At 52.1% G+C, this 25,414-nt stretch overlaps 1 protein-coding gene across 1 annotated transcript in view; it reads left to right on the top strand.

Annotated features, from left to right (window-relative positions):
- Positions 1-25,414, top strand: part of KCNAB2 (potassium voltage-gated channel subfamily A regulatory beta subunit 2) — a 51,050-nt gene that overhangs the window by 12,329 nt on the left and 13,307 nt on the right. Inside the window, 8 exon segments of the mRNA XM_078611460.1 lie at positions 735-772; positions 1,605-1,684; positions 8,922-8,966; positions 11,066-11,110; positions 11,809-11,852; positions 13,378-13,464; positions 23,891-23,976; positions 24,987-25,107. Coding sequence (XP_078467586.1) covers positions 735-772; positions 1,605-1,684; positions 8,922-8,966; positions 11,066-11,110; positions 11,809-11,852; positions 13,378-13,464; positions 23,891-23,976; positions 24,987-25,107 — 546 coding nt within the window.

The raw sequence follows: 25,414 nt of genomic DNA, 5'->3' as shown, positions 1-25,414 counted from the left end.
CAAACGGACGACATTGTCACCTGTGGAAGCGTTCTGTCTAACGGATGCGCCAGTTACTGCTGTTACAGTTATCCGTGCTCGTTCTTTACAATGTTGACGTTTGTTGTCTTTTGGTTTTGTTGCTGCACCAGGGATCTCCCGTGTAAAATAGCAGGGCAACTGGCTGCTAAACTGGTCCATCACCGGTGTAACAAATCGAATCAACTCGACACTCTTAATTCACTCGCCACGGTGGTGAGCTGTTAACTACCACGCTTGGTATGCAGGAGGTCGTGGGTTCAATCCCCGACCCTGACGCCTGTACATTTGAAGTTTTGCATGTCTTTCTCCCCGTGGTCATGTGGCTTTTTCTCCGGGTCTTCCGGTTTTTCCCTCCACATTTAGACTCAACATCACCCATTCAGAGTATTTGCCTGCGATAAATTTCCTCGCGACAAGCCACTTCGTTGCGCTATCATTTGCGGCCAGGTCGCTTCTGAAAAAGAGAGCTATGCAGCTCGGCGGGCTTTTCCTGGTAAAAGAAAAAAATCGTTTAGTAAAAAAAGTTGAAAGAGCAATTCCCACAACCAAATTTAACGGGAATGATCTACACGACTTCGGGCCAGAACCCGGGACGGCAGGATGCTGAAGGTGGTGCCTTGACGGCACACGCTTGCGGTTACGGCAACGCCGCGTCGCTCGCAATGATCTCACTCTCGTTGTTGTCGTTGTCACGTTGCCTCCCCCCCCCACAGGCACGTGGGTGACGTTTGGAGGGCAAATCACCGACGAGGTAGGGACACCTGAAAAATTAAATACACGGGGAGGGGTGTGGGGGGGTGGGGGGTGCAGGGGGGCCAGGGGTGTGACGGTGACAAGAGGGAGGTGGGTGACGGGAGCACGCACACACGTGCGTGCGTGTGTCGTCGAACTTGAGCATGTGTGTGTGTTGCACTCGTGATGCGTCGATACAACCAGCGCCCTTCTCTGTTAGGACTGAGTAAGTGGGCACGTGATTTATTAGCCACAGTCATAGCGGGAGGACTACTAGATGATCCACTCACTCACACTGCAGAACAGGAGGAGAACATGCAAGCTATGCTCACTGCAGAACAGGGGGAGATCTTACAAACGCCACTCGCTCACACACACACACTCACTCAAACACTCACACAGGCTCGCACACACTCGCACTCTGCAGAACAGGGAGAGAACATGCAAGCTATACTCACTGCAGAACAGGGGGAGATCTTACAAACTCCGCTCGCTCACACACACACACTCACTCAAACACTCACACGGGCTCGCACACACTCGCACTCTGCAGAACAGGAGGAGAACATGCAAACTATACTCACTGCAGAACAGGGGGAGATCTTACAAACTCCACTCGCTCACACACACACTCACTCAAACACTCACACGGGCTCGCACACACTCGCACTCTGCAGAACAGGGAGAGAACACACAGACGCCACGTAGAGAGGTTGCACGGATTCTGGAATCGAACTCGGGCCCCCGCCGTCGCGAGCCGACGAGTGTCACGGCCGCCGCGTGGGCTCGCGTCTTGGTGCCGCGCGCTCATCTCCCCGCGCCTGCTGTGCGCGCGCTTGCTCGCCCCACAGATGGCGGAGCAGCTGATGACCATCGCCTACGAGAACGGCATCAACCTGTTCGACACGGCGGAGGTGTACGCCGCAGGCAAGTGAGTGACCGCCACCGCCCCCCCCACCCCCCTTCGCCTCCTCCTCCTCGTTGTCCACATCGTCACCCGCATCGTCATCCACATCGTCACCGTACGCTTCTGCGGCCATCAGAAGCGCTCTTCCTTCCTATATGAGGAAGCCACTGGAGCTTTGCACTTTTAAATCATCTAGATTGAAAACGTGTTTTCTTTAGAACTGCTTTTTATCCTTAGTTTGTTGTCCTTCCCCCCGCACCTTGGATTAGCACAGATGGCTACGTACGGTGTGAGAGATTCAACATACATATAGAGTTATAGCTCAACATTTATATTATAAACTATACAACGACCAATCCTGTATATACATCAATTACGATTCACGTACATTGGTTGTGAAAGCCTATGTGTAGTGAGTCCAACTGAGTCGCAGACGTTGTTCCTTTTAGAGGCAACACATTTATTTGTAACACGTAACACAAACGGGTAACTGCCCCTTCACCAGATACAGCCTAGGGTGGTGACCACCCAGATAACTACTCTACACAGAGGAGTTACTGCTACGAAGGGTCGGGTCCCTACTCGGGTCTGCGATCACGTGTTTGCCTCGAAGACTTCGAGCTTCCAGCTTGAGATGAAGGGCTTCAGCTGGTGGACGTGGAGCTTCAGCCTTGTAGAACGCAGCGACCCCGGTCCCTCTCAGGAGACAGATTTTGACTTTTATATATATATAGATATAGATGTGACAGTTAAGCCGAGGGGGCTGTGTAAAATGGGCTGTCGCATCGGATCCTAGCCAAAGGTATCTTCAGAGATGGGGAAAACAGCCACATTTGCTGCTTTGCTGCTGACATAGGTTTTTGTTGGTATGGCTGTTGCGTTTTTTTTATAATGTTGCTGCTTCCGCTGCTGCGTTTGAATTTCCCTGGCTAATGCCGCACGAGTCAAGTTACGCTCATGCCTTCTGACATCTCGGCTACGCTCCGTTCGTCGCTTAAAATCCGCGTCCCCCGGGTGAAATTTGTTTGCAGTTTAAATGCTCGCTGATATACTCGTCGCACCCGTGAGTCCGCGCACACGCGTACAAAGAAAAAGATCCCTCGTATAGCCTTAACTGACTGTTGGGTCCCTCCTACTGTATAGAACAGAGGTTCCTTGACCGGGGGGGGTGGGGTGGGGGGCGGTGGGTGACATCTCAGCGGTAACTCCCTGGTGTCCGCTTCCACACAGGCCATTCTTTAAACACGAAGGGTTTTCTATTGCTCTGTGAAAAAAAAATTCCCAACGGACACTCCCGCACCGCGGATTAGTTCGTTCGTCAATTGAATGTGCTGCTAATTTTAACGTTTGAAGTTGAACTTAAGCGCAACGAACACTCCTTTGGCCAGTCGCGCGCGGAAAAAAACCCCCCAATCGAGCTCCTCCGATTAAGCGCAGCTGGCTACACACGGTGTGAAAAAAGTTCAACATACACACGTCCAACTCGGTTGTATGTCCGATGACGTCTTTGTTACTTCACGGCATCCCCATAAAAAACAGCCTGCTTCTTGAAGGTCTAGAAAAAAAAAGATCGAACCTGGTCTATTGCCCAATAACGTTGCGACAACCGTTTTCATTTCCTGAAGAGGGTTACATTCATCGTGCATAGACACGTTCTCGCTTGGGCTCGTCACGTGAAGCCAATGAGCACGGACACTGGAATAGGGGTTGGGGAAGGGAAATGGTGATGGCGACGTGAGGGGAGGTCGGTGGAGGCATCAACGGATTGCGCCGCCGTTGGCCCTGCCTCTCTCTCTCTCGCGGGTAACTCTGGGCCACTGATTTATCGTTTGTCCCTCAACACCGTGCGGAACCCGGTGACGCTGTGCGTGCGTAAACAAACCAAAGAGAGATTTCCCTTCGTGCCGGCAGGTCGGTAACCTCATCAGCAGCGGCGGCGGTTGAACCGCGTGACGTTAACGGCGCGTCGTTTCGCGAAATTCTAAATTCTTGCGCGTTCCCGTTTTGGCCAGCGGGGAAGAGTAGGCCAAATGCCACGCCAGAGAAGCTCACGCTATCTGGCTTTCACCAGCTTCCTCTGGTGGCCAAGTTTAAACGACGACAGATGTGGCCGAGGTGGCTTGGAGTTGGGAGCGTTGAGCCAGCAGCACCACCGAGTGTTTGGGTTCAAAGCCGGGTTTCGAAGGTCTACGCCGGGTCAGCGTCACATTGGGCTTGGTTCTGCACTTTACGCGACTAAATTCCAGTTCGGCGAATTAACATTTGTCAGATCGGCTGTCGGGTCACAAGAAATAAAATCCTCGCCTCGTTATTAAAATTAAATTGCTTACAAACCTAGCCCGCGTTTCTCCGAGCGCTTAAAATAACTCATCAGCAGCGGCGATCGCATCTTTTAAATCGCGGTTTGAATTTGGCATTTGGTGTAACGATGTGATGGGGGGGGGGGGGAGGAGGGTGGCGGGAGGGGTACCGGCGGCGAAACGGAATTAAGTAATTACATTTAAACACGGAGCCATATACATTTTTAATGATGTCCCCGGAAAATAAGTCGAGTGCCGCTCTCGCTTTTGTTGCGCGCGTGCGTGTGTGTGCGTGCGTGTGTGTGCGTGTGTGCGTGCGTGTGCGCGCGCCGTGATATTTCGGCGACCGAATGACTCGCTTGTTTTTCGCGGCGGATTAATCTCGGGCGGTAATGACCGCCTCGTCGCCCCCCCCCCCTCGCTCTCTCGCTGCCTGCCTCCTCGCCCCCTCCCTGGCTCGCCGCCAACGGGAGCGCGGAGCGGGACAATATTTATGGGATCGCGGCAGGGAAAGGGCAGGCGTCGGTAAGCGAGAAGTGCTCGGAGAAGTCAACGCCGCTGCTTACGCTTAACCCCCCTTCACCCCGGACGTAATTGAGATGGAAGATGGTTTAGTTACTCCGCGGTGTTGTTGTTTTTTTGCGGGGGCTAGGGGGGGGGGGGAGTCTTTTAATTTCGGAGCGACATTCGATTCGTACAAAGTCCTTGAAGCCTCGACGAGAAAGAACCCGGGATGGGATTTCATACCTCGAGATGCGGCGACACGAAAGTTGGACGGAAACAGGAGTGGGATGGGCGCAGCCGTGAATAATGTAGAGGAGAAAGGATCGAGGCCGAGCGAAGCGGTGAAACCGACCGGAGACGGAACGAGGACCGTGGCGGGAATTCATTTGGCCCCCGCGTCGTTCCCGACCGCCTGACGGAAGTGTTTTAAATCCTCGTTTTGGCTGGAGGAGAGGACGTCCGCCGCGGAGATGGAGCCTCGAGATGGGCCCGTGAGCCACGGCGCTGCAACGCGGGGGGACCGGCCGACAGACGATGATGACGGCGGCGGCGCGATGTGTTTAATTAGCGCGCTTGGCTACGTGCGGTGCGAAATAGGTTTCGCCATACATACTTAATAGGTCAGCTGTGCGTTGAAATTTGCCACGAACAAAAAATTGGAGTGTGGGGCGTGACGGGAATGGGGGAAGCAACAGCGCGCTTGATGTAAATCGGAGTTGAGTTGGTAATGAGCTCACATCCCCTCCAGAATTTGCATCAACACAAAGCGGGAGAGAGCAATGTGGGCGTGGAGGCCATGTGGAAATGTCAAGCGATACACGAGAGCGTGGAATTAGCCTCAAGGGATCATGGGAGAGCAAATAGAGCGCAAACATTTGGCACGGTGGAAACGTTTTTGAGTTTTAAATAAGACTGAAAACATTCCGCAGCGTATAAATGTTCGTTTCGGTATTTTCTAAAGGGGGTGTTCGTTCATTCTAGGGATGTCCCGTAAGCAGACTTTAAAATCCCGCAACCTTTGTTTTCTGGCCTGTGATTAGTTTTGATGGGCAACGGTGGCAGAGGTGGTTGGTACTGCGATATGAAACCTGCTTTACCCGAGTCTGATTGCTGGACACGGCTATCACCAGTGGCGAGTTACATTCGGACCGTACCTGGGCCTGTCCCACTCCCACCCCTCTGCTCCACATTTATTGGCCACGGTGGCGAGATGTTAACTACCTCGCCTGGTATACAGGAAGTCGTGGGTTCGATCTCAACCAGGACGATGCCTGCTGGATATTTGGGGTTTGCATGTCTCTCTCTCGCTCTCCGTGGTCATGTGGATTTTTCTCCGAGTCCTCCGGTTTTTCCCTCAACATTTAGTCTCGGCATCACGCGTTTCGAGTACTTGGCTGCTGTCAATTTCCACGTGATAAGCCACTTCGTTGAGCTATTATTTGTGGCCGGGTCGCTTGTGAAAAAGATTGGGCCTTACCTCGTAAAAGAAAAAAAAAGTTGAGCTTTAGTTTGGAACAGCGCGATAAAATATGGTCAAACAGTTCCCGTGAACGACGCGGCTGGGGTGCGTAGGCCTCTATCCAGCAGTGGATTAACAGGTGTCCTGTTGGGCTTATCTCGTTAATTTTCCGTGAGCTTCACGGTCCACTAAAAAAAAAACCTCAAACCCCCTCGGCCACAACAACACCAACCCTTGCGATTTCAAATCCGAAACACGTCCTGAGATGGCACGTAAATTAAAAGTAGGGCAGCCGCACATGCCAGGTCAGCCGTTGGAGAGAAAATAAAAAATCCCTGCCGCTAAATCTGTCGTCGGCGATTGATTTCTGGCTCCCTCCCTCTGCTGCCCACGACGGATTCTGTCCCTTGCGGGGTCACTCCTCTACCTCGCGGTCATCTCGACTCCCTTTCCTGCCCCCGTGCCAATTCTCCCTGTCGTTCCCTGCCCCAAAGCAGAGGTCGCAAACGGGTTTTGATTCCTTACCCGTACCCGTACTCGGCCGCACCAGGGTCGCAAACGGGTACCCGTACTCGGCCGTACCCGTACCCTACCAGTACCCGGCCGGGTACGGGTAGGATACGGGTATCGGGTACCTGATTGCGACCTCTGGGATGAAGCCATGTTGCAGGCGCGGGTGGGTTGATTCTAGAAACTTGAATTGTGAGAAGAGACAAGACGTTGGGAAATGAGTGACAAACAGTTACTCACCAGTGACTCATGGCCTACCCGTACCCGGCTGCACCAGGGTCGCAAACGGATACCCGTACCCGGCCGGGTACGGGTAGCCGGGTATCGGGTAGGGTACGGGTATCGGGTACCCGGTTGCGACCTCTGCCCCAACGGGAATCCTCCAAACTCTCTAGTTGTGCGGATTGCCCCCCACCGCCCGATGGTACACAGGCTGTTGGGGTTGTGCCATGCATCCCCAAATTTTCCCTTCGCGCCCCCCACCACCAAAGTTCACTCTCCGTAATGGCCAGTCGCTGTCACGGTGCCCCCCCCCCTCCCCCCGCCCACACACAACCGCTCGACTGCTGCCCCTCCAATCCCAGGGGATCTGGAACCACCGGGGCGGGGGGGCCCGGTTTATACGGCGTCCCCAGACGCGGTCGGTTTGTGAACTCAAATCAAAACTGCAATTGATTGCCGTGTGTTTTGGCAGCGATTGTTTGGCTTTTTTACTCGAGGCTTGCGTTTGGCTGCTCTTTCTCTAGGCAGGTAGAGTCACGCTGCTTTGAGTCGTCGTGGCAATCCCATTAGCGGCGACAAACGGGGCCGCCATCGCTCCCCTATCGGAGCATCGCAGGCGCCAAATGCCGTGATGACAACATCGCCGTCGTGCGCCCCTCGATAGCGCGTGGCCGCCCGTAGCTCAGTATTGCAGTGCTCGGCAGCATTTCCCCGTAGAGTAGGCCTTCCCGGGTTTCAAAAAATCTATTGAAATAAAAAAACTGTTTAACGTGCTTTCACGCGGCTGTCTTCGGCCATGGGTCTCGCACCGCGTGAAGTTGAGGTGTGTTCTCATCGCAGGCTCGTGATGAGAATGAACTCCTCATCTCGAGTTAGGCAGAACACAAAAGAGAAGCAACACGTGGTGGCTGGCTTAGGAGAACGTTGCGCAGGTCCAAGACAATTCATGCTTCGATTTAAAGCTTTCGTGACTGCAGGGATTCATCTTCTTGGTTCTTTCGGTAAAGTCACGTAGAAGGGAAATAATAAAATAATAAAATTAAAACTTAATACAATAATTCTCACGACGTTTCGGCCACAACGCAAGAATGATTCATTCAGACGCCGTTTTTCCGACAGACCTGTTCTTCACCTGAGGACAGCGTCTGAATGAATGATTCATTCAGACGCTGTCTTTCCGACAGACCTGTTCGTCACCTGAGGACGGCTGCTTGCGTTGTGGCCGAAACGTCCTGAGAATTATTTGATTATGTTTTATTATTTTATTATTTCCCTTCTACGTGACTTTACCGAAAGAACCAAAAAGACAATTCCAACTGTTGATGAAAGCAGCGAAGTGGGGCTTGGGCAGCACGTGTCACAGCCAGAAGGGAAGGGGACGATGGTCGAGAACAGCGACGGAGTGAGTGAACGTCCACCCAGGAGATGGAGTGATGAAGTACGCTCGTGCGCCAGGTGCCGGGTGAAGTGGAGATGGAAGCCGGCGACATCTAGGAATCCAGTGGCCCTCACCGTTACACCGCGGCAGCGTCCTCTGCCGGCGGGGCGGGTAAAGCAACGGTGCAACATTTCGATTTAATCGGGGTATGCCGCTGCTGCTGCTCCTGCCGTGATGCGATGTTGACCGCACTGGACTTGAAATGAAAGAGGTCGCCGGTTCGATCTCCTGGCGTGGCAGTTGAAACAAACGGTGCAAGTTTCGATTTAAAGCTTTCGTGACTGCAGGGATTCATATTCTTGGTTCTTTCGGTAAATCTTCTTGGTTTTTTCGGTAAAGTCACGTAGAAGGGAAATAATCAAATAAAAAAAAATTTAACATAATAAAATAATATAATATAACATAATAAAATAATATAATTTTTTTATTATGTTTTGTTTTATTATTTCCCTTCTACGTGACTTTACCGAAAGAACCAAGAAGGTGCAACATTTCTTAACTCCCCCAGCGGCATAAATAGGCGCAACTGCAGTCCAGTCGGCAGGTCGCGTGCGGTGGCGTAAAATTGTGGGTACTCCCATCTCGTCAAAGATGCCTCCCTGAGCCAGCGTGGAAGAGTAGGCCAAGCACCGTCTCGAGAGGGCTAAGTAGTCGAGGCTCTTCCGCCTGCGGCGACGTCGTGGCAAGCAATTGGTGTGCTGCACTTTTACCCTTTAGGACGACTTTGTGTGTTTTGCCCGCCTTGCCGATCTGCCTGTCTGCTGTCGCTACTGCTGACACGATTGTCCTTTGTTCCGCTGTGATCTCTCCTCTCCCCGCCCGCAATAGGGCCGAGGTTATCTTGGGCAACATCATCAAGAAGAAAGGCTGGAGGTAATCGTCGGATCCTATCGTCCGTCCATCACTGCTTGCTGCTGGCCTGTGTATTTGCATTGTCTGTCTCTCTCTCTCTCCCAGTGGTCACGTGGATTTTTCTCCCGGTCCTCCGGTTTTTACCCTCCACGTCAGAGGTCGCAAACGGGTTTTGATTCCTTACCCGTACCCTTACCCGGCCGCACCATGGTCGCCAACGGGTACCCGTACCCATACCCGGCTGGGTATGGGTACGGCTGGGTACGGGTAGCCGGGTATCGGGTAGGGTACGGGTATCGGGTAACCCGATTGCGACCTCTGGGATAAAGCCATGTTGCAGGCGCGGGTGGGTTGATTCTAGGAACTTGAATTGTGAGAAGAGACAAGACGTTGGGAAATGAGTGACAAACGGTTACTCACCAGTGACTCACGGCCTACCCGTACCCGTACCCGGCCGCACCAGGGTCACAAACGGGTAGCCGGGTATCGGGTAGGGTACGGGTATCGGGTACCCGGTTGCGACTTCTGCTCCACGTTGAGAATCCGCACGCGTTGAGAGTATTTGGCTGCTATAGATTTCCACGCGATGCTAAGCCACTTTGTTGAGCTGCCATTTGTAGCCAGGTCGCTTTTTAAAACGAGCTGACAGCTCAATGGGCCTTACCTGGCAAAATGAAAAATGTAGTCGTCAGGGCTGACGGCAATCCTCATTTACAAGTCGTTTAGCGCCCCGGCAGCACTGCTGAGATCCTGGGTTTGAATCCGGGTCTCAGTCGCCTGTGACTAAACCGGGTTCTGTGTGGCGAGTCGATGGTACCGGTTCGGTCACCAATAACTGCACATGCAATAAAATAACCCCAGCACGTTAGAGTTCAATTTCGATTTAAAGCTTTCGTGACTGCAGGGATTCATCTTCTTGGTTCTTTCGGTAAAGTCACGTAGAAGGGAAATAATAAAATAATAAAAATAAAACATAATAAATTGTATTTTATGAATAAATTGTATTTTATTATGTTTTATTATTATTTTATTATTTACCTTCTACGTGACTTTACCGAAAGAGCCAAGAAGACGTTAGAGTTCGTTCGTCAATTAAATATCCGTCAATTAAACGTTTGCCCAGTCGCCAATTAACCGCACGGAAAAAAATTAAAACCCCCATCGAGCTCCTGGGATGAGCGCGGCTGGCTACGTACGGTGCGAAAGAAGTTCAACGTGCATACATACGGAAGAACCGTCGGTAAATCGTCACGCCATCGTTGAAGCCGGCTCGCGCCGTCACTGCGCCACGCTCGCCGCCGCGTGGCGCGGTAGCGTGGCGCCCCCTGGTGGTGCCCCACGTGACGTGCTCGCGCTCCATCGTGTGTTGGCGTGCCCGCACGTCTCTGTCGCTTGTTATTATTCTCTACGTTTTTATTCAGCGCAACAGACTCGGCAAAGAGCTTCAGAGCGGCCGTACAGAGAGAGAAAATAAAACAAATGATCTCGAGTTGTATTCACGCTTGTTGAACTTCTTTTCGCTCCGTACGTAGCCAACCGTGCTAATGGGAGGTGCGAAAACATATCGTGGGAACTAAGTAGGATTTTTTGTTTCTTTCCACTTGGTGAGAATCTCGGCGGTCAGGCACAGCAGTTCTTCAGGCAGAGAACTTTGCAAATTTGATTGTCAAAAGGAGCGGGGAAAAGCCCCAAGCTCCGAAACTTTTTGCCGAAATCGCGGCACGACAGAGGGAGCGCAGGTCACGGCGCGCGAGGACCTCAAAGCTCCCAGGAGGAGCGTAAAGCCGCAGTTTGTCGGTCAAACATTGAGGCAGTTGCTGCGCGGGTGACTCGGGGAGTTGAGACGGGCCCGCGTCCGGCCCTTCCAGTCGGGGGTTTGAGCGCAGGGAGAGGGGGCAAAGGCCACGGTCCGCTCGCGACATTTTAGGGCAACCGTCGCCGGCAACGCATTGGCCGCGAGCGACCACGGCAACTTGGCGAGCAACGGCAATGGTCTCTCTCGAGTTCTCGCCCGGTTAAACAAAATAAACTTCACACTTAAAACCCGTCTCTCTCTCTCTCTCTGCTCTCTCCCCCCACGTCGCTGAAACTGTCTCCCCGTCGCTTTGTTCTCTCCCCAGGAGGTCCAGCCTCGTCATCACAACGAAAATCTACTGGGGAGGAAAGTGAGTGAGCCGTGCCAGTTTCTCACACACCTCGGCGTTCAGTCTCCGTTGGAAACGTTGATGTTGCAATGAAGGGGGGCGATGGCGTGCAGCGGAGGGCAGCAAAGAAACATCGATTGTTGTACTATACTTCTTTGCTCCCACATATATTGCTCCTCCCGCCTTCACCAAGCCCACACTGACCGGCGTGGATAAGTATCGCAAAATATCCCCAAAAACTCGTGCGGCACAGAAACCCTCATCCAGCAGTGGATTGTCTGTTCACGCGCACATGTACAGGACATGTGTATTGTGTGTGCTTCCGCACGGAACGACGGAAGGTGTTTCATGTGTGGGTTCCTGTGCTTGAGTGTGCGCGCAAGCATACTTGTTGAAATATGCGCGCGCGTGCGGAACAGTGGTGCATTGGTTTGTGTACTGCGCTATGAACCCAGCGAGCTAAGTTAAATTCCCCGCTATAGTTATCATCGCTATCGTCCCTCCCCTACCCTCACCCCTCCGCACACCCTCTGTTGTGCTGGCCACCCTCCCCCTCGTGGGCCGTTCGAGCCTTCGTAGGTGCGCGCTAACAGCATTTGCCACAACAGTCTGCGAAGGCTATACGGGTTATTTTTGTCTGTGTACTGTTTGCATCTCTTTCGGGTTGTGCCCGAGTGAAAGAGTAAACGCTGACACTGTCTCTCTTTTGTACAACACAGAGCCGAGACGGAACGAGGGCTGTCGAGGAAGCACATCATCGAAGGTAGCCAACAAGGGGCACCGCGGTGGCTAGGAGATGTTGACTACCTCGCCTGGCATACAGGAGGTCGTGGGTTTGATCCCGAGCCTGACGATGCCTGCTGCTGTTTATTTGGAGTTTGTGTCTCTCTCTCATCATCATCATGGTGGCTAGGAGATGTTGACTACCTCACCTGGTATACAGGAGGGTCGTGGGTTTGATCCCGAGCCTGACGATGCCTGCTGCTGTTTATTTGGAGTTTGTGTCTCTCTTCCCTCTCATCATCATCACGGTGGCTAGGAGATGTTAACTACCTCGCCTGGTACACAGGAGGTCGTGGGTTTGATCCCGTCCCTGACGCCTGCTGTATATTTCGAGTTGCGGTGTCTCTCTCCCTGTGGTCGCGTGGATTTTTCTCCGTGTCCTCCAGGTTTTTCTCCCCACATTTCGAAACATGCGCTTAGATTATTTGGCTGCTATAAATTTCCACCTGATAAGCCACTTCGTTGAGTTATTATTTGTGGCCAGTCGCCTCTGAAAAGAGCTAATAGCTTCGTAGCATTCACCTGGTAAAATAAAAAAAAGTTTTAGTTTAGTCTTAGTTCTTCCCAATAATTAAACTAATTTCACAGAAATCTCAATACATTCGTCAATAACGGTGACATTAAAAATCCCTTCACCGCACGTAAATAGTGAGGCCAGTAGAGAGACAGCGTGGATGTTAATAGGTGGAGGCTGCACTTGTTTTCTGATGACCAGTTAAATAGGCCGTAGCTATTGATCAAAGTATTACGAATAGAACAACTCATTAATGTGTTTGGCACATTGCAAATATGTTTTTTAACCGCTTGGTTTGGCATTTCCAATACAATCCTTAGCCAATTGTGGCGACGCGGCGCTTGCAGGCATATCGGCTGTAACGGTGCTGATACTTTTTAAAGTCGTTACCAAAAGTTCTATCGTGTTGCTCGTTTCTATTGTTCATGCACTTGTGCCGGTGTGCATGCAGCGCCGTGCATGCAAGCAACGCGAGACTCACCGCCCGCTATTTCCACACTCTCTCTGGAGGGCACTTGATGTGAATACTCTTATCGTTTAGGACATTTGGTATGCACACCATACTCATAGCGCCAAGGGCTATCGCGATTGTGCAACCTTTTGCAAACGGTCTGCAGTAACCCTCGCGGTAAGGAGGGGAGATGTTGCGGTGTGTAATCTAAATCAAGTGACATGCGGTGTGATGTTTCAAATCGATTCACGCGGTTTGATACGTACGGTGCGAAAGACATTGAATATACTTGCGCCGTGACGCGGGTACGTGCGATAACCTACTCGTTCCAAACGACGTCAGGGGGTCTGTAACATCCACCGCACGGCGGACTGGCACGTGTTGCTTGGTAAATACACGCGACAGTATTAACCAGGGTGGCCTGGTCGCTTCCAACCGCGAACCTCGGTAACGAGCGGTGAACGCGCTGCCCACCGCCCGATTGGTTACTTCTTAAAAAGCTCACCCCCCCCCCTCCCCACTCCACCTTCCTGCGCCCAGGGCTGAAGACGTCGCTGCAGAGGCTGCAGCTGGACTACGTGGACGTGGTCTTCGCAAACCGCCCCGATACCAACACGCCCATGGAAGGTACGGGTGGCGACGCACGTACGCAGCTCCTCGCTCACGGTACCCCAACTCCCACGCTTGCAGCAGACGGCGTTGGCGATAGAGAGGGAGGGGGGTGGGGAGGCAGCGCGAATTTAAGGAAAAAATAGGTGCCAAGAACCCCGACAATGTCGATAGGACGATAACAGCAGCAGACTCTCAGCGGGGGAGTGAGGGGGGGGGCGGGGTTTGTGGGGGGAGGAGAGGGGGCCTTGGGTAAGTGAAAAGTTTCTGCGATTAGTCCAAGACTAAAATGTGCAGACACACCCACACACGCACGTGCGTATATGATCGGTTGTGGCGGATGGGAAGGAGGAGGGAGCGGTACGTGGGTGTGGTGATGGGAAGGGGTGGCCGGGAAGGTACCCGAGCCGGTGGAGTGAGAGGTTAGCCAGGGCAGTCTTGTCACGGTTCATCCCCATCATCTACTCGGCGAATCATCCCACTTCACGGGGGCGTGGGTCACGACGATTCGCTTCAAGCATCGGACACATTTGCGGGGCGTCGAGTGCCGACTGCGACGCACGGCGCGTACGAGTGTGGATTCGATCTCGCGCACGACCTCAAGGCGTGCGTTGCGAGCGCGTGAATCTACCGTGCTAACCTCCGATTAGCACGGTCGGTTACGTACCGCGCGAAAGGAGTTTGACGTACGCACATGTAGTCGATGCACGGCCGTTCCACGCGTCCCTCGCGAACAGACGAAGCCGGTTGCAGGGAGTGCGTGGAGGCGGACACGAGCCGGCCGACGCGGGGGTGGGGTGGGGGAAGGGAGGTAGCCCCCCCACACACTCCGCAGACACCAGCGAGCGGGGGAGGCCCTTGGGGGTTTTGTGGGTGGAGGAGAGCACGGAGTTGGAACAACGAACTCAACACATTATGTCAACAACACTGTGTCCAATCTTGATTTGAAGCTTTCGTGACAACAGGAATCCATAGCTATTTGACCAAAGAGTATGGATTGCTGCAGTCACGAAAGCTTCAAGTCAAGAGGGGAAAACAAGTTTTAACTATAGGCGACATAAATATCGAATTGGGTAGAGAAGAACCATTTGCCGGAAACGTCGCCTATTTCATATATATTTTCCCTTTTAAGGCCATCTAGTGTTATTGAGCAATGTGTCGAGTTATTTGTCAATTGTGCTTGTGCACCGCCGCCAACGACACAGCAGCTGCGTAATCACCAAATAATTGGTTCAGATTCGAGTTGGGGGTGGGAAGGCGTGGGCAGTGCCAAGTAAAGTGGGGGTGGATCTGAGCGAGGAAATAGGACGGCGGCTAGACACACGTGAGTGAGGAGGATGCCTGCGTTAGAATGAGCTGAGGAGGGTGGTGGTGACAGGCGGGGGATGATGGGTGCGGTGCAATGGGTTAAGTGACAGGTTCAGACATCGGTCTCCAAATTCCGCTTGTTCCTCCCGTACACCCACAAACAACCGCGGTCGCTTTGCGGTTGACAGAGGAGAGGTTTCATCGAGAGTCTACCGTACAAGCGGAAATGTGTAAGAAGTAAAAAATGAAGCAAAAGCCGCCAAGTCTTTGAACATTACGTCAGTATTCCTGGTTCTTTCGGTAAAGTCGCGTAGAAGGGAAATAATACAATGATAAAAATATAAAACAATAAAATTCTCACGACGTTTCGACTGCAACACAAGCAATCATCATCAGGTGTGAAATCCACAGCAATAACATTTCACACCTGATGATGATTGCTTGTGTTGCAGTCGAAACATCGTGCAAATTTTATTGTTTAATATTAGTATTATTGTATTATTTCCCTTCTACGTGACTTTTCCGAAAGAACCAAGAATATGAATCCCTGCAGTCACGAAAGCTTTAAATCAACATTTCGTCAGTACGCGAAGCGGTTACACGTTCGGGCAGCCACCGCCTCGTTTGCCTGCCTCTCCTCGCCACGGGACGAGCTCTCACGCCTGTCGCTTTCCGGCTCCTTTACTCCTCACCCCCCCCACCCCCTTTTCCCTCGTTGTGTCCTGTATGTGTTGCCAGGAGCCCCATTCTCATGCAGGGCTTTCATCATCGAAGGTAGAAAAAGGCATTTTCCATTTCCATTGCTGCTCCGCTCGCTTTGTGTCTTGCTCGCTCGCCCGACTGCCCTCCCGCCCGTTCGCTCTCCAGCTTCTGCCCTCTGGCCATCGCTTCCTTCCCCGTGCCCTCGTCTCTCTGCGGCATACAGGTCATCCCGTCCCTACCCAGAATCCTAACTCCCAGGGTCCGCATGACCCCACCCCCTTCCCGGTTTGGCTGACAGAGGTAGGGAGGTGGTGGGGTCGTTGTGTGTGTGTGTGTGTGGGGTAGTGAGCGAGGTAAGGATGGAGAGGTGGTACGGGAGTTTTATTGATTTTGTTTTCCGGTGTTAGTGATGCACACCTTCGAGGGGGAGGGGGGTGGTGGATCGCGTAAAGATGGAGGCGTCGGCGTCGTGTGCGGGCGACTGCCTGGGCATGTTAACGGCGCGTCGATCCGTCGGTTTAAAATTGATTCTTGCGCTTGCGATTCATCCGTACGTTGAATCGCGCACCTGCACAATCGGTCGAATAAATTAATCCACATTAAAGGCGAATTCTATTCTCATGGTACACTTGGGCGCTTATTGGTTTAACTAACCTGTGTACACAGGAGATGAAAGGAAACTCATAAACGGTGGTAATGAGACGGTGAAAGTGCAAACAAATCTGATTCTTGAATTTGAATCGTAGCCCCGACGAGGAACGATGGTGCATATCGTCAGAGTACATGCAAATTAATGACTTACAGTGTAGCTATGTGGAGCCTGTAGGTAGCAGTACATCAAGTAGGTTCCTGTACAGCAGACTTTGGTTGTTCCCGTTATGGAACCTCCATGTTTCTCCAAGCATTGGCCTCTGTTACTGGTAGGAACCTCCTGGTTACACCAGCCCACAGGGGATTATTGTGTTCGTCCATCCGTCGTACAGGGAGGGGCTGGGTGGGGAGGGTGGGGAGGGGCTGGGGGTGGGAGGGGTGGGCCTGGGTGGGGAGGGGCTGGTCACCCCGTGGTGCTCTTATAAAACTCAACGTTTAACCTACTCACACCGGCTTGTGCCCGCCCTCACAGTCGGGCATATTTGCGGAATACACCACGCCGCCGTTGACCCTGGCCATTGACCGAGCAACTCAACGTTCCTACCAGCTCCCTCCGCAGGAATGTGTTTAAATAAAAGGAGAGAGAGACATGCTTTGGCTGGCTTCATCTTCGCCAAGTTTGCTCGCTGTCAGCAGGGCGTAGCCCCTAGAACTCGCTCCACCTGGGTGCCCTATTGTTTTGGGCAGATGCCTCGGATTGGTTTTGACTTCGCAGAGCCTTCTCAGCAGGGTGCATCCTCAAAAAGGCGAATTTCCCCCCCTCCCGACCCCCCAGGTCTTATGAGCAGGAGCAGAGAACCGCGGATAACATTGGGGCCCTAACTAACTATCTTAGCGAAACACTTTGAAACTCCCTCCCATCTTGTCTTTTCCCATGTCCATGTAACCTTGCTCACTTCAAGAAGCGTGACTACTCTTATCTACGACACCTTGTTTTAAGAGTGCTGATTGTTGCTGCCCACTTTGCATCTTGGGCCTTTGGGCCTGCACCCAGCAACTGCGATTTAAAAAGTACCTGCAGGCGGTCCGCACTTTTACGACGTCACAACGCGCTCCTGGAAACCCCGTCCTAGATCGGATCCTATTTTCCCATGGACAGTCGGAGCAGTAGAAACGCCTGTGTTTTTTTTCCCTTTTTATCGGCCACATTTAACACGGTTTTTAAATGGCTAACAAGAAAAAAATCCACAAAAAAAAATCGAATAACTAAAGCTCCTCGCCAAGCCGCATCGGAAACGAGACCGATTCAAGTATGTTCGGAGATGCGTCGTAAATGTATTTTTTGCGTCGTAAATCGGTCCGCGGTGGCGTTATATAAACGTCATGAATGTGGATCGTCGTAGACCGGAGACCTCCATGTTTCTATTTCTACTGCAACACCGAATGATTGTGGAGAGGTTGTAGGCAAGTGTCGCGGGGGGTCAGATTCGCGTTGTAAGCTGCACGGCTGGAAAGTATCATCCCGTTAATGTTCCCCAATGCTGACGATAAGTGTTCACACGCTGCGCCAGCTACTCGTTTGAGGCTGAGTCGACCTAAGGGGGGGAGGAGGTGCCAGCGCCGGTTCAGATACACTCGTCACTGGTGTTGGCCGTGAGCGCTAATCAAGGTCGGGTCGTCGGGTTCGTAGCGCAGCGCGCCAACCTCTGCAAGCGTGTAAACACACACACAGCAAGTACGGACAATATAATAATCAATAAACGGAACAAAACCATAACTCGAGTTGGATAGATTGAGCATTTATGTCTATTTTAAACTTCAACTTTAATTCACTGATGCGAGCGGAAATATTTGGTTATTTTTGTAGTTCATAAGACAAACAGCAAATTGATTTCGATTTAAAGCTTTCGTGACTGCAGGGATTCATCTTCTTGGTTCTTTCGGTAAAGTCACGTATTATTTTATTATTTCCCTTCTACGTGACTTTACCGAAAGAACCAAGAAGAGCAAATTGATTGATTTAGTTTGACCACGACCTACTTCACAATCAACTTTTTTTTCAGCGTTTCATAAAAACCGGGCACACTCCGGCGGTGGCGCACGGATGTGACGGGAGTTATCGACCAGTGCGTACGTTTGTGCGCCACCACGGTACGGGAACTCAATTCGGTTTCCTGAAGGACAGCGTCCCCCCAGCATCCCTCCAGCGAGCGAAGCGAAACGTGCGGTCCGACTCGATAAAACGCATCGGGGAGGGCTGGGGCGTTAACGCCTGATCCGGCACCCACCCACAATGACACCGGCTTGTTGTCTGCAGCTCGGAGGGACGGTGAACGGGGAGAGAGAGAGGCCGCGTATCCGTGACGTCTCGAGGGTAAAGTCGAACACCGGGCAGAAGTTCAAAATAGTTGTTGGACAGCATTTCCCGCCATCGTGATTGCTGTCATTGGCACCTCTTCTCTTGGTCTCCAGTGCTCTGCTCTCCATTTATCACCTCCTGCCTGCCTCCAACATCTCTACACCAGAGTCGCTGTATGCCATGACCTCCCTCCCTCACGACCACCACCTCCCCAACGCACCCAACCACTCTCCTTCCGAACGCGCCACCAGCCCCCTGCCCAATGCACCACCCTCATTCCCAATGCGTCACCCTGCTCCCCGATGCGCCACCACCCACCTTCTCAATGCGCCACCACTCTCCCGCCCCCTTGCAGTGTAAGGGACGTCCGTCGCTACACCCCATCATGGCTGCGTCGCTCCGAATGCGAGCCGCTCGATCTGCATGGCGCGTCCCTGCTTGGCTTACCTGTGGTCGCCTGTGCAAAAGCCCAGACGGGTTGAGAAATGTGGGTTTTATCGACAGCGAAATGGGTCGTTGAATGTTCGAAGTCAGTTAAAGGTTACGGGTTGGAGTTGAAATACAGGAGGATATATTTTGGGTCGAAGGTTACGAGTCTTTGAGTCAGCGGGTTGCGATGTCAAAGATTTTGCGTGCGAGATGGTGCATGATGGTGATGCCCCAGTGGATGGTAACGACAGCTCAGGACGACTCGTCAGCAGATCAAGCAAGCCTGACTGCTGATCGGGCACTGAATGTGGAAACCAGTTTGCGGTTCACACTGCATTAGTCAAAACAAGCCTGATCCATGATGAGACACTGAATGTGGAAACCAGTTTGCAGTTCACACTGCATTAGTCAAAGCAAGCCTGATCCATGATGAGACACTGAATGTGGAAACCTGTTTGCGGTTCACACTGCATTGGTCAAAGCAAGCCTGATCCATGATGAGACACTGAATGTGTAAACCAGTTTGCGGTTCACACTGCATTGGTCAAAGCAAGCCTGATCCATGATGAGACACTGAATGTGTAAACCAGTTTGCAGTTCACACTGCATTGGTCAAAGCAAGCCTGATCTATGATGAGACACTGAATGTGGAAACCTGTTTGCGGTTCACACTGCATTGGTCAAAGCAAGCCTGATCCATTATGAGACACTGAAAGTGGAAACCGGCGAAGAGTGTGCTTGTGTTGAACGAATGCAGCTGACATTTTGAGCTTCCAGAAGGTTATGCGGCTGATGGGATGTGTTTAAAAGAAATACTTCAACTTTTTTTACGTGGAGAGACTGAGATGTGGATGAGATTTCTTCTGCTTCGTCTCCGTAGTGAACCTCCTTTGCCGAGACAGCAGATGGCGCTCCGTCTCATGCCGTCGTCGAGGAACGTTGACACGTGACCGTCGGCACGTGACTGTTGGCTTACAACACGCTGTGTAGGTGGAGATGCACGAGTGAATATATTCAAGTCAAACTATTTTTATTTCGACAGGTGAGGCCCGCTGAGCTATACACGGCTCTTTTTCAGAAGCGACCTGGCCACAAATGACAGCTCAACGAAGCGGCCCATCATTTGGAAGTTTCTCGCAGCCAAATACTCCAAACGCATGTCTCTAACTGTGGAGGGAAAAACCTGAGGACCCGGAGGAAAAATCCACACAACCACGGAGAGAGAGAACATGCAAACTCCAAATATACTGTTGTTGGGATCGAACCCACGACCTGCTGTATACCAGGCGAGGTAGTTCACATCTCGCCTCCGTGGCACCGTATTAATATTCCTACGTCCATGATACGCGCGATTACTTGCACGCACAATGAAACGCGTCAACAAACGCTCGGTGCCTCTCTTTCATGACTTAAGCGGAGCTACGGGGGGAACGCGTCTGCATGAAATTCACTTGTGGATCGGGGCGGTGGCGGCGGCGGAGGGGGGGGGAGTGCTTGAACAAGCCACCGTGCTGTTAAACAAGTTCTGAATTTAGATTGAACATTCATTTCTTTAGAACTGCTTTTTTGTGTTTAGCTTGTCGTCCTCGTGCACCTCCGATTAGCTATGTACGGTGTGAAAGAATTTCAATAAGGTACATAAAGGTGGGCCGACTTACCGATTTCCGGCCGTGGCGAGCGATGTCTGAAGCGGCCCTGGGGGGGGGGGGGCCCCCCTTCGCCATGCCGCACTCACAGGGCCATGGTGAAGTGTCGTTCAAACAACCGCCATGAGGCTGACACGCAGCCGTGGGGGTAGGGCCCGTTATTAGACAAGTGGATTGTCGCAGAGCCGCGCATTTTAACTGTCGACTGGGCTGCAGCCGTTGGTGGTGGATGCACAGGATGTGCGTATGTACGTTGATCTTCTTTCCGATTGAGCACCGTTGCTCATCGGAGGATGTGCTCGGAGTAAACGTACGAGGTGCTTCTTCGTTAAATGTTTGCATATTCTACATGGTGCATTTCGATTTAAAGCTTTCGTGACTGCAGGGATTAATCTCCTTGGTTCTTTCGGTAAAGTCACGTAGAAGGGAAATAATAAAATAATAACAATAAAACATAATAAAATAATTCTCACGACGTTTCGGCCACAACGCAAGCAGCCGTCCTCAGGTGAAGAACAGGTCTGTCGGAAAGACAGCGTCGTGAAAATTATTTTATAATGTTTTATTTTTATTATTTTATTATTTCCCTTCTACCTGACTTTACCGAAAGAACCAAGAAGACTACATGGTACAGTTTATACAAAAAGGGTACCCTGATATTCAAAATTCAAAGGCTTAGTCCCAACTCTTCCTGACCCCACTCGCCCCAGCGGGCTCCCCCCCCGCCGCCCCCTCCCAGCCAAGCCGCTGCGTCATCGCAATGGTAACGACAGGCAGAACCCAACCCGCACGTCATCGCCACGACGTCACGGGCACGCGCTCCCTCCCAGAACTCCACATCCCCCGCAGCGAGCCGTGTACCCTTCCCGTGACGGACATGCATGCGGCTCGCCTGCCAAATGTTTCGCGGATAATGCCGCTTACCAATGACAAAACGTTAACCAATTACAAAACATTTACTTAACGGACTCTTTGGTTCTTTCGGTAAAGTCACGTACGTAAAAATAAAATAAATCACGACGTTTCGGGCGCAACACAAGTGTCCGTCATTACTCTTAGGTTTTTTCGGTAAATTAACTTAATAATTACTAAAGTAATAATAGAAATAAAATTAATTAATAAATCACGACGTTTCGGAGACAACACAAGTCTCCGTCATCAGGTGGGACCGTCACAGCTGTGACGGTCCCACCTGATGACGGAGACTTATTATTACTTTTAGTAAAAAGTTTTTTTTTATATTACTTATTTCTTTTATTTTTACCAGGTAAGGGCCCACTGAGCGATATTGATGTCTTGCAGAAACGACCTGGCCGTCACAAATGATGGTGTCAATGAAAGGGCTTATCACGTGGAAATCTATAGCAGCCAAATATCCTAAACGCATGACGTTGATTCTAAATGTGGAGGGGGGAAAAAACCGGAGGTCCCGGAGAAAAATCCACGCCGCTTCCGGTGGGAGAGGATGTTGCTAATATTCACCAGAACAGTTTCCTCAACCTCCCTAAACTCCCCTGTTGGCCAACAAAATAACAATAGCCCATGGCTCGCTCCCGAGTCGGCGCGCATTTAGTACGTGGAAATAGAGCAACTCTGTTTGAGAGGCACAATGACAGCACTGCCAGTAGGTCCCCGATCGCTGTGTGTGTGTATGTGTGGAAGTGTTTCCTGCTTTGTCGTTCCACTGCTCGATGATGGCCATGTCCCCCCCCCTGACCCCCACTGTGTCGGTTGAGCAAGTTGTTTGACCATACTTCACCGCTTGGGTTGCCACCTGTTTCTACGCAATTTAAAGCGTGGATTTTTTTTGTGTTCGTTTTGTTTCAACACGTTTGGGGGGGGGGGGGGGTGGGGGTGCGTCGCTCGTCAGTAACTTGCTCACGGCTTTTAGTTCCCGAGCCGTAAGCGAGTGACGAACACGTTTTGGGTAAAATTTGCGCAGTTGCGCGGCGGTCGTTAACGCGCTGCTCGACCGGAACCAGCGAACTGGGTTCGTTCGCCCCACAACGGCTTACATCGGTAGTGAGCTCCGTAATGAAAAAAAGTTGGGTGTCGATCGCGTGAATATAAATGTGTCGTTATCCCCGCCACCACCCGACACAGCCAATTCAGTAAGGTTTGTCACTAACGCATTCCTGCGGAGCGAGCTGGTAGAAACGTTGGGTTGCTCGGTCAATGGCCAGGGTCAACGGCGGCGTGGTGTATTCCGTAAATTTGCCCGACTGTGAGGGCGGGCACAAGCCGGCGTGAGTAGGTTAAACGTTGAGCTTTATAAGGGCACCACGGGGTGACCAGTCCCTCCCCACCCAGCCCCACCCCTCCCACGCCCCACCCTCCCCACCCAGGCCCTCTCCACCCTCCCCTCCCCACCCAACCCCTCCCTACACGACGGATGGACACAATAATCTCCTGTGGGCTGGTGTAACCAGGAGGTTCCTACCAGTAAAACAAAGCGCGCCAGTGAGTGACTACTTCAGCACGCGACTGGACATCTGTGGAAAAAAGAGCTTTATAGCTCATCGGATTCCTCCTCCAGTTTAAATAAAGATTTTGATGCATCCGCTGGTCGTCAACCACACGGATCAGCCGGTTGTTGTTTTTAAACCTTTCACAGTCTGCAATGTTCTGCGCACAAGTCCGTGCGTGCGCCCACTTTTCAAAGTCTCCTCCTAAGAATAAACTTCTTAAAAACAACAAAATCAACGGTTTAGTCGGACTGCGCTATCTGCATCACGTCGTGAGGTGGCACAATCCACTCGCGTTTCAAACAGCGCGGTGCAACCCTTGGTGTCAACAATGGAATGGCCCACAGAAGTGGACACAGCGGAGCTAGTGCTGAGAATCCCAGCTCTCGGCAATATCTGGGCCACCAGCTCGACGCAGCCGACCGCGTGGCCGTGTCGTTGTTGTTATTGTCGTGGCCACCGACGCGGCGAAACCTCTCGTCCCCGCTGGAGCACAGAGCGTCTCCGAGTCTCCTCTGCCGGCCCGTTGCCGATGCGACGACCCCCCCCCCCCTGCCCACCCCCTCCCCGAGCGAGCTGCAAGCCGCTCTCGTGAATAGGGCCGAGCGTTGCCGCTGTAAACGCACGCGGGGAGCGCGGCGCTGGAAGTTGGGAAACTTGTGAACCCCCTCGGCTTTGGATTCGCAGCAGCGGCTCGCTCGCGATGGCTTTTTGCGCACGTGCGTCTGTGCGTGCGAGTCACGTGGGTGCGTGCGTCAGCATGCATGCATATGCATGAACGCACGCGCGCGCGCGGGTTTTTGCTGTGAGTTTGACATTGCGCTTCTTAATAACAACAACCGCTCGTCACGACGCTTGCGTGTACGCACGCCCGTGTATGTGTACGTATGTTCCATCTGTGTGTGTGCGTGCGTGTGTGTACGTGTGTCGTTTGCGTGGCACAGAGATTGTCCGGGCGATGACGTACGTCATCAACCAGGGTATGTCCATGTACTGGGGTACATCTCGATGGAGTGCCATGGAGATTATGGTACGTGTTCAACACCTGTCTACTTACACACGTGTGCCCATGTATATGCACACGTGGCTATAGACTTGCCAACACACTTGCCTAGACGCATGCACGTGCATGCATATACACATAGATACGAATCAAAGAGACACGTTCCAGTGTATAGTCTTTAACAGACTTTTGGAGCAGGTGCTGTGTACGCACGCGCATTGAATCCTGGTTTCAACTGCCTGCGATGAAACCGTGCCCTCAAGTGTACCCAGTCGACGGTCATCCAATGACTGCACACCGCACCAACATCGAGATGAAATTAGATCGTTCAAGTTCATTTATTAGGTATAGCCCTGTGAGCCATTCGGCTCTTGAATCGGGTGCAACCGCAACGAACAAAAAACAAAAAACATGGACAAAAAAACATCTTAAAGTGAATATGTGACTGAGTGCAACACAAAATCCAATTAAAGACAGCAAAATATTGCAGAAAAAACACCGTACACCAACGCTGACGACGCTTGGCAGAATTCTTAAGATTCTTGAGAGGGACTGTAAAAACGTGACTCCCACCAAAGGCTTGAATTCATCACATCGCAAACTGTGATGGGCTGACCTTTGAGGCTGATGCCCCAGTGAACCTTGACCTGGTCATGGGAAGTGGACGGATGGAAGAATCTCGATTCTCAGTGATGCTTGCTCTCACCCCTACGTACGTTCGTGTGCGTGCGTGCGTGTGTACGTGGGGAGCGGTGGTGCAGCAGTTAGCACGCTGCGCTATGAACCCGGCGACCCGAGTTCACTTCCCGCTCACGGACGATTATCTGAACCAGTCACGGGTTTCCCCTGGGTCGACTCAGCCTTAAATGAGTACCTTTTGGAGTGTGTAAAACATCACCACTGGAGAGACAGTGGTGATGTAGTGTTGGCGACCCTCTCGTGTGCCATGTCGGCCTTCATACGCGGTCGCTTCCAGCACTTGCCATAACAGTCTGTTCAAGGCTGTATGGGCGCGGGTCTTTGTTTGACGTGTGCAGGAGGCGTACTCAGTGGCACGGCAGTTCAACCTCATCCCGCCGGTGTGCGAGCAGGCCGAGTACCACCTGTTCCAGCGCGAGAAGGTGGAGGTGCAGCTGCCTGAGCTCTACCACAAGATCGGTGAGCAGCGCGCAAGCGCGTCCGGGGGAGTAGGTCGCTCGCTCGCTCGCTCGCTTGTGCCCTCGCTTACTCTCAATAGCTGTGCGGTCCGCGCCTTGCTGGGTCCTGCCAGGCACCCATCAGTACCTGCCAGGTTCTGCCAGGTCCTGCCTGTTGTGTATTTGGAAGTCCCCCTGTTCTTTTTCCCCCGTGGTGCTCGCATGGATTTTCCTCTGGAACCTCCGGTTTTCCCCTCTGCATTCCGAACCAACATGTGTTAAAGATGATTTGGCAACATAATGGGACCTCCTTTGCCAAAATATAAGAA

This window comes from Lampetra planeri, chromosome 36 (assembly GCF_965212315.1).
Source record: "Lampetra planeri chromosome 36, kcLamPlan1.2.h2, whole genome shotgun sequence".
NCBI classification, from domain to species: Eukaryota; Metazoa; Chordata; class Hyperoartia; order Petromyzontiformes; family Petromyzontidae; genus Lampetra; species Lampetra planeri.
This window is presented reverse-complemented; position numbering and strand designations above follow the sequence as displayed.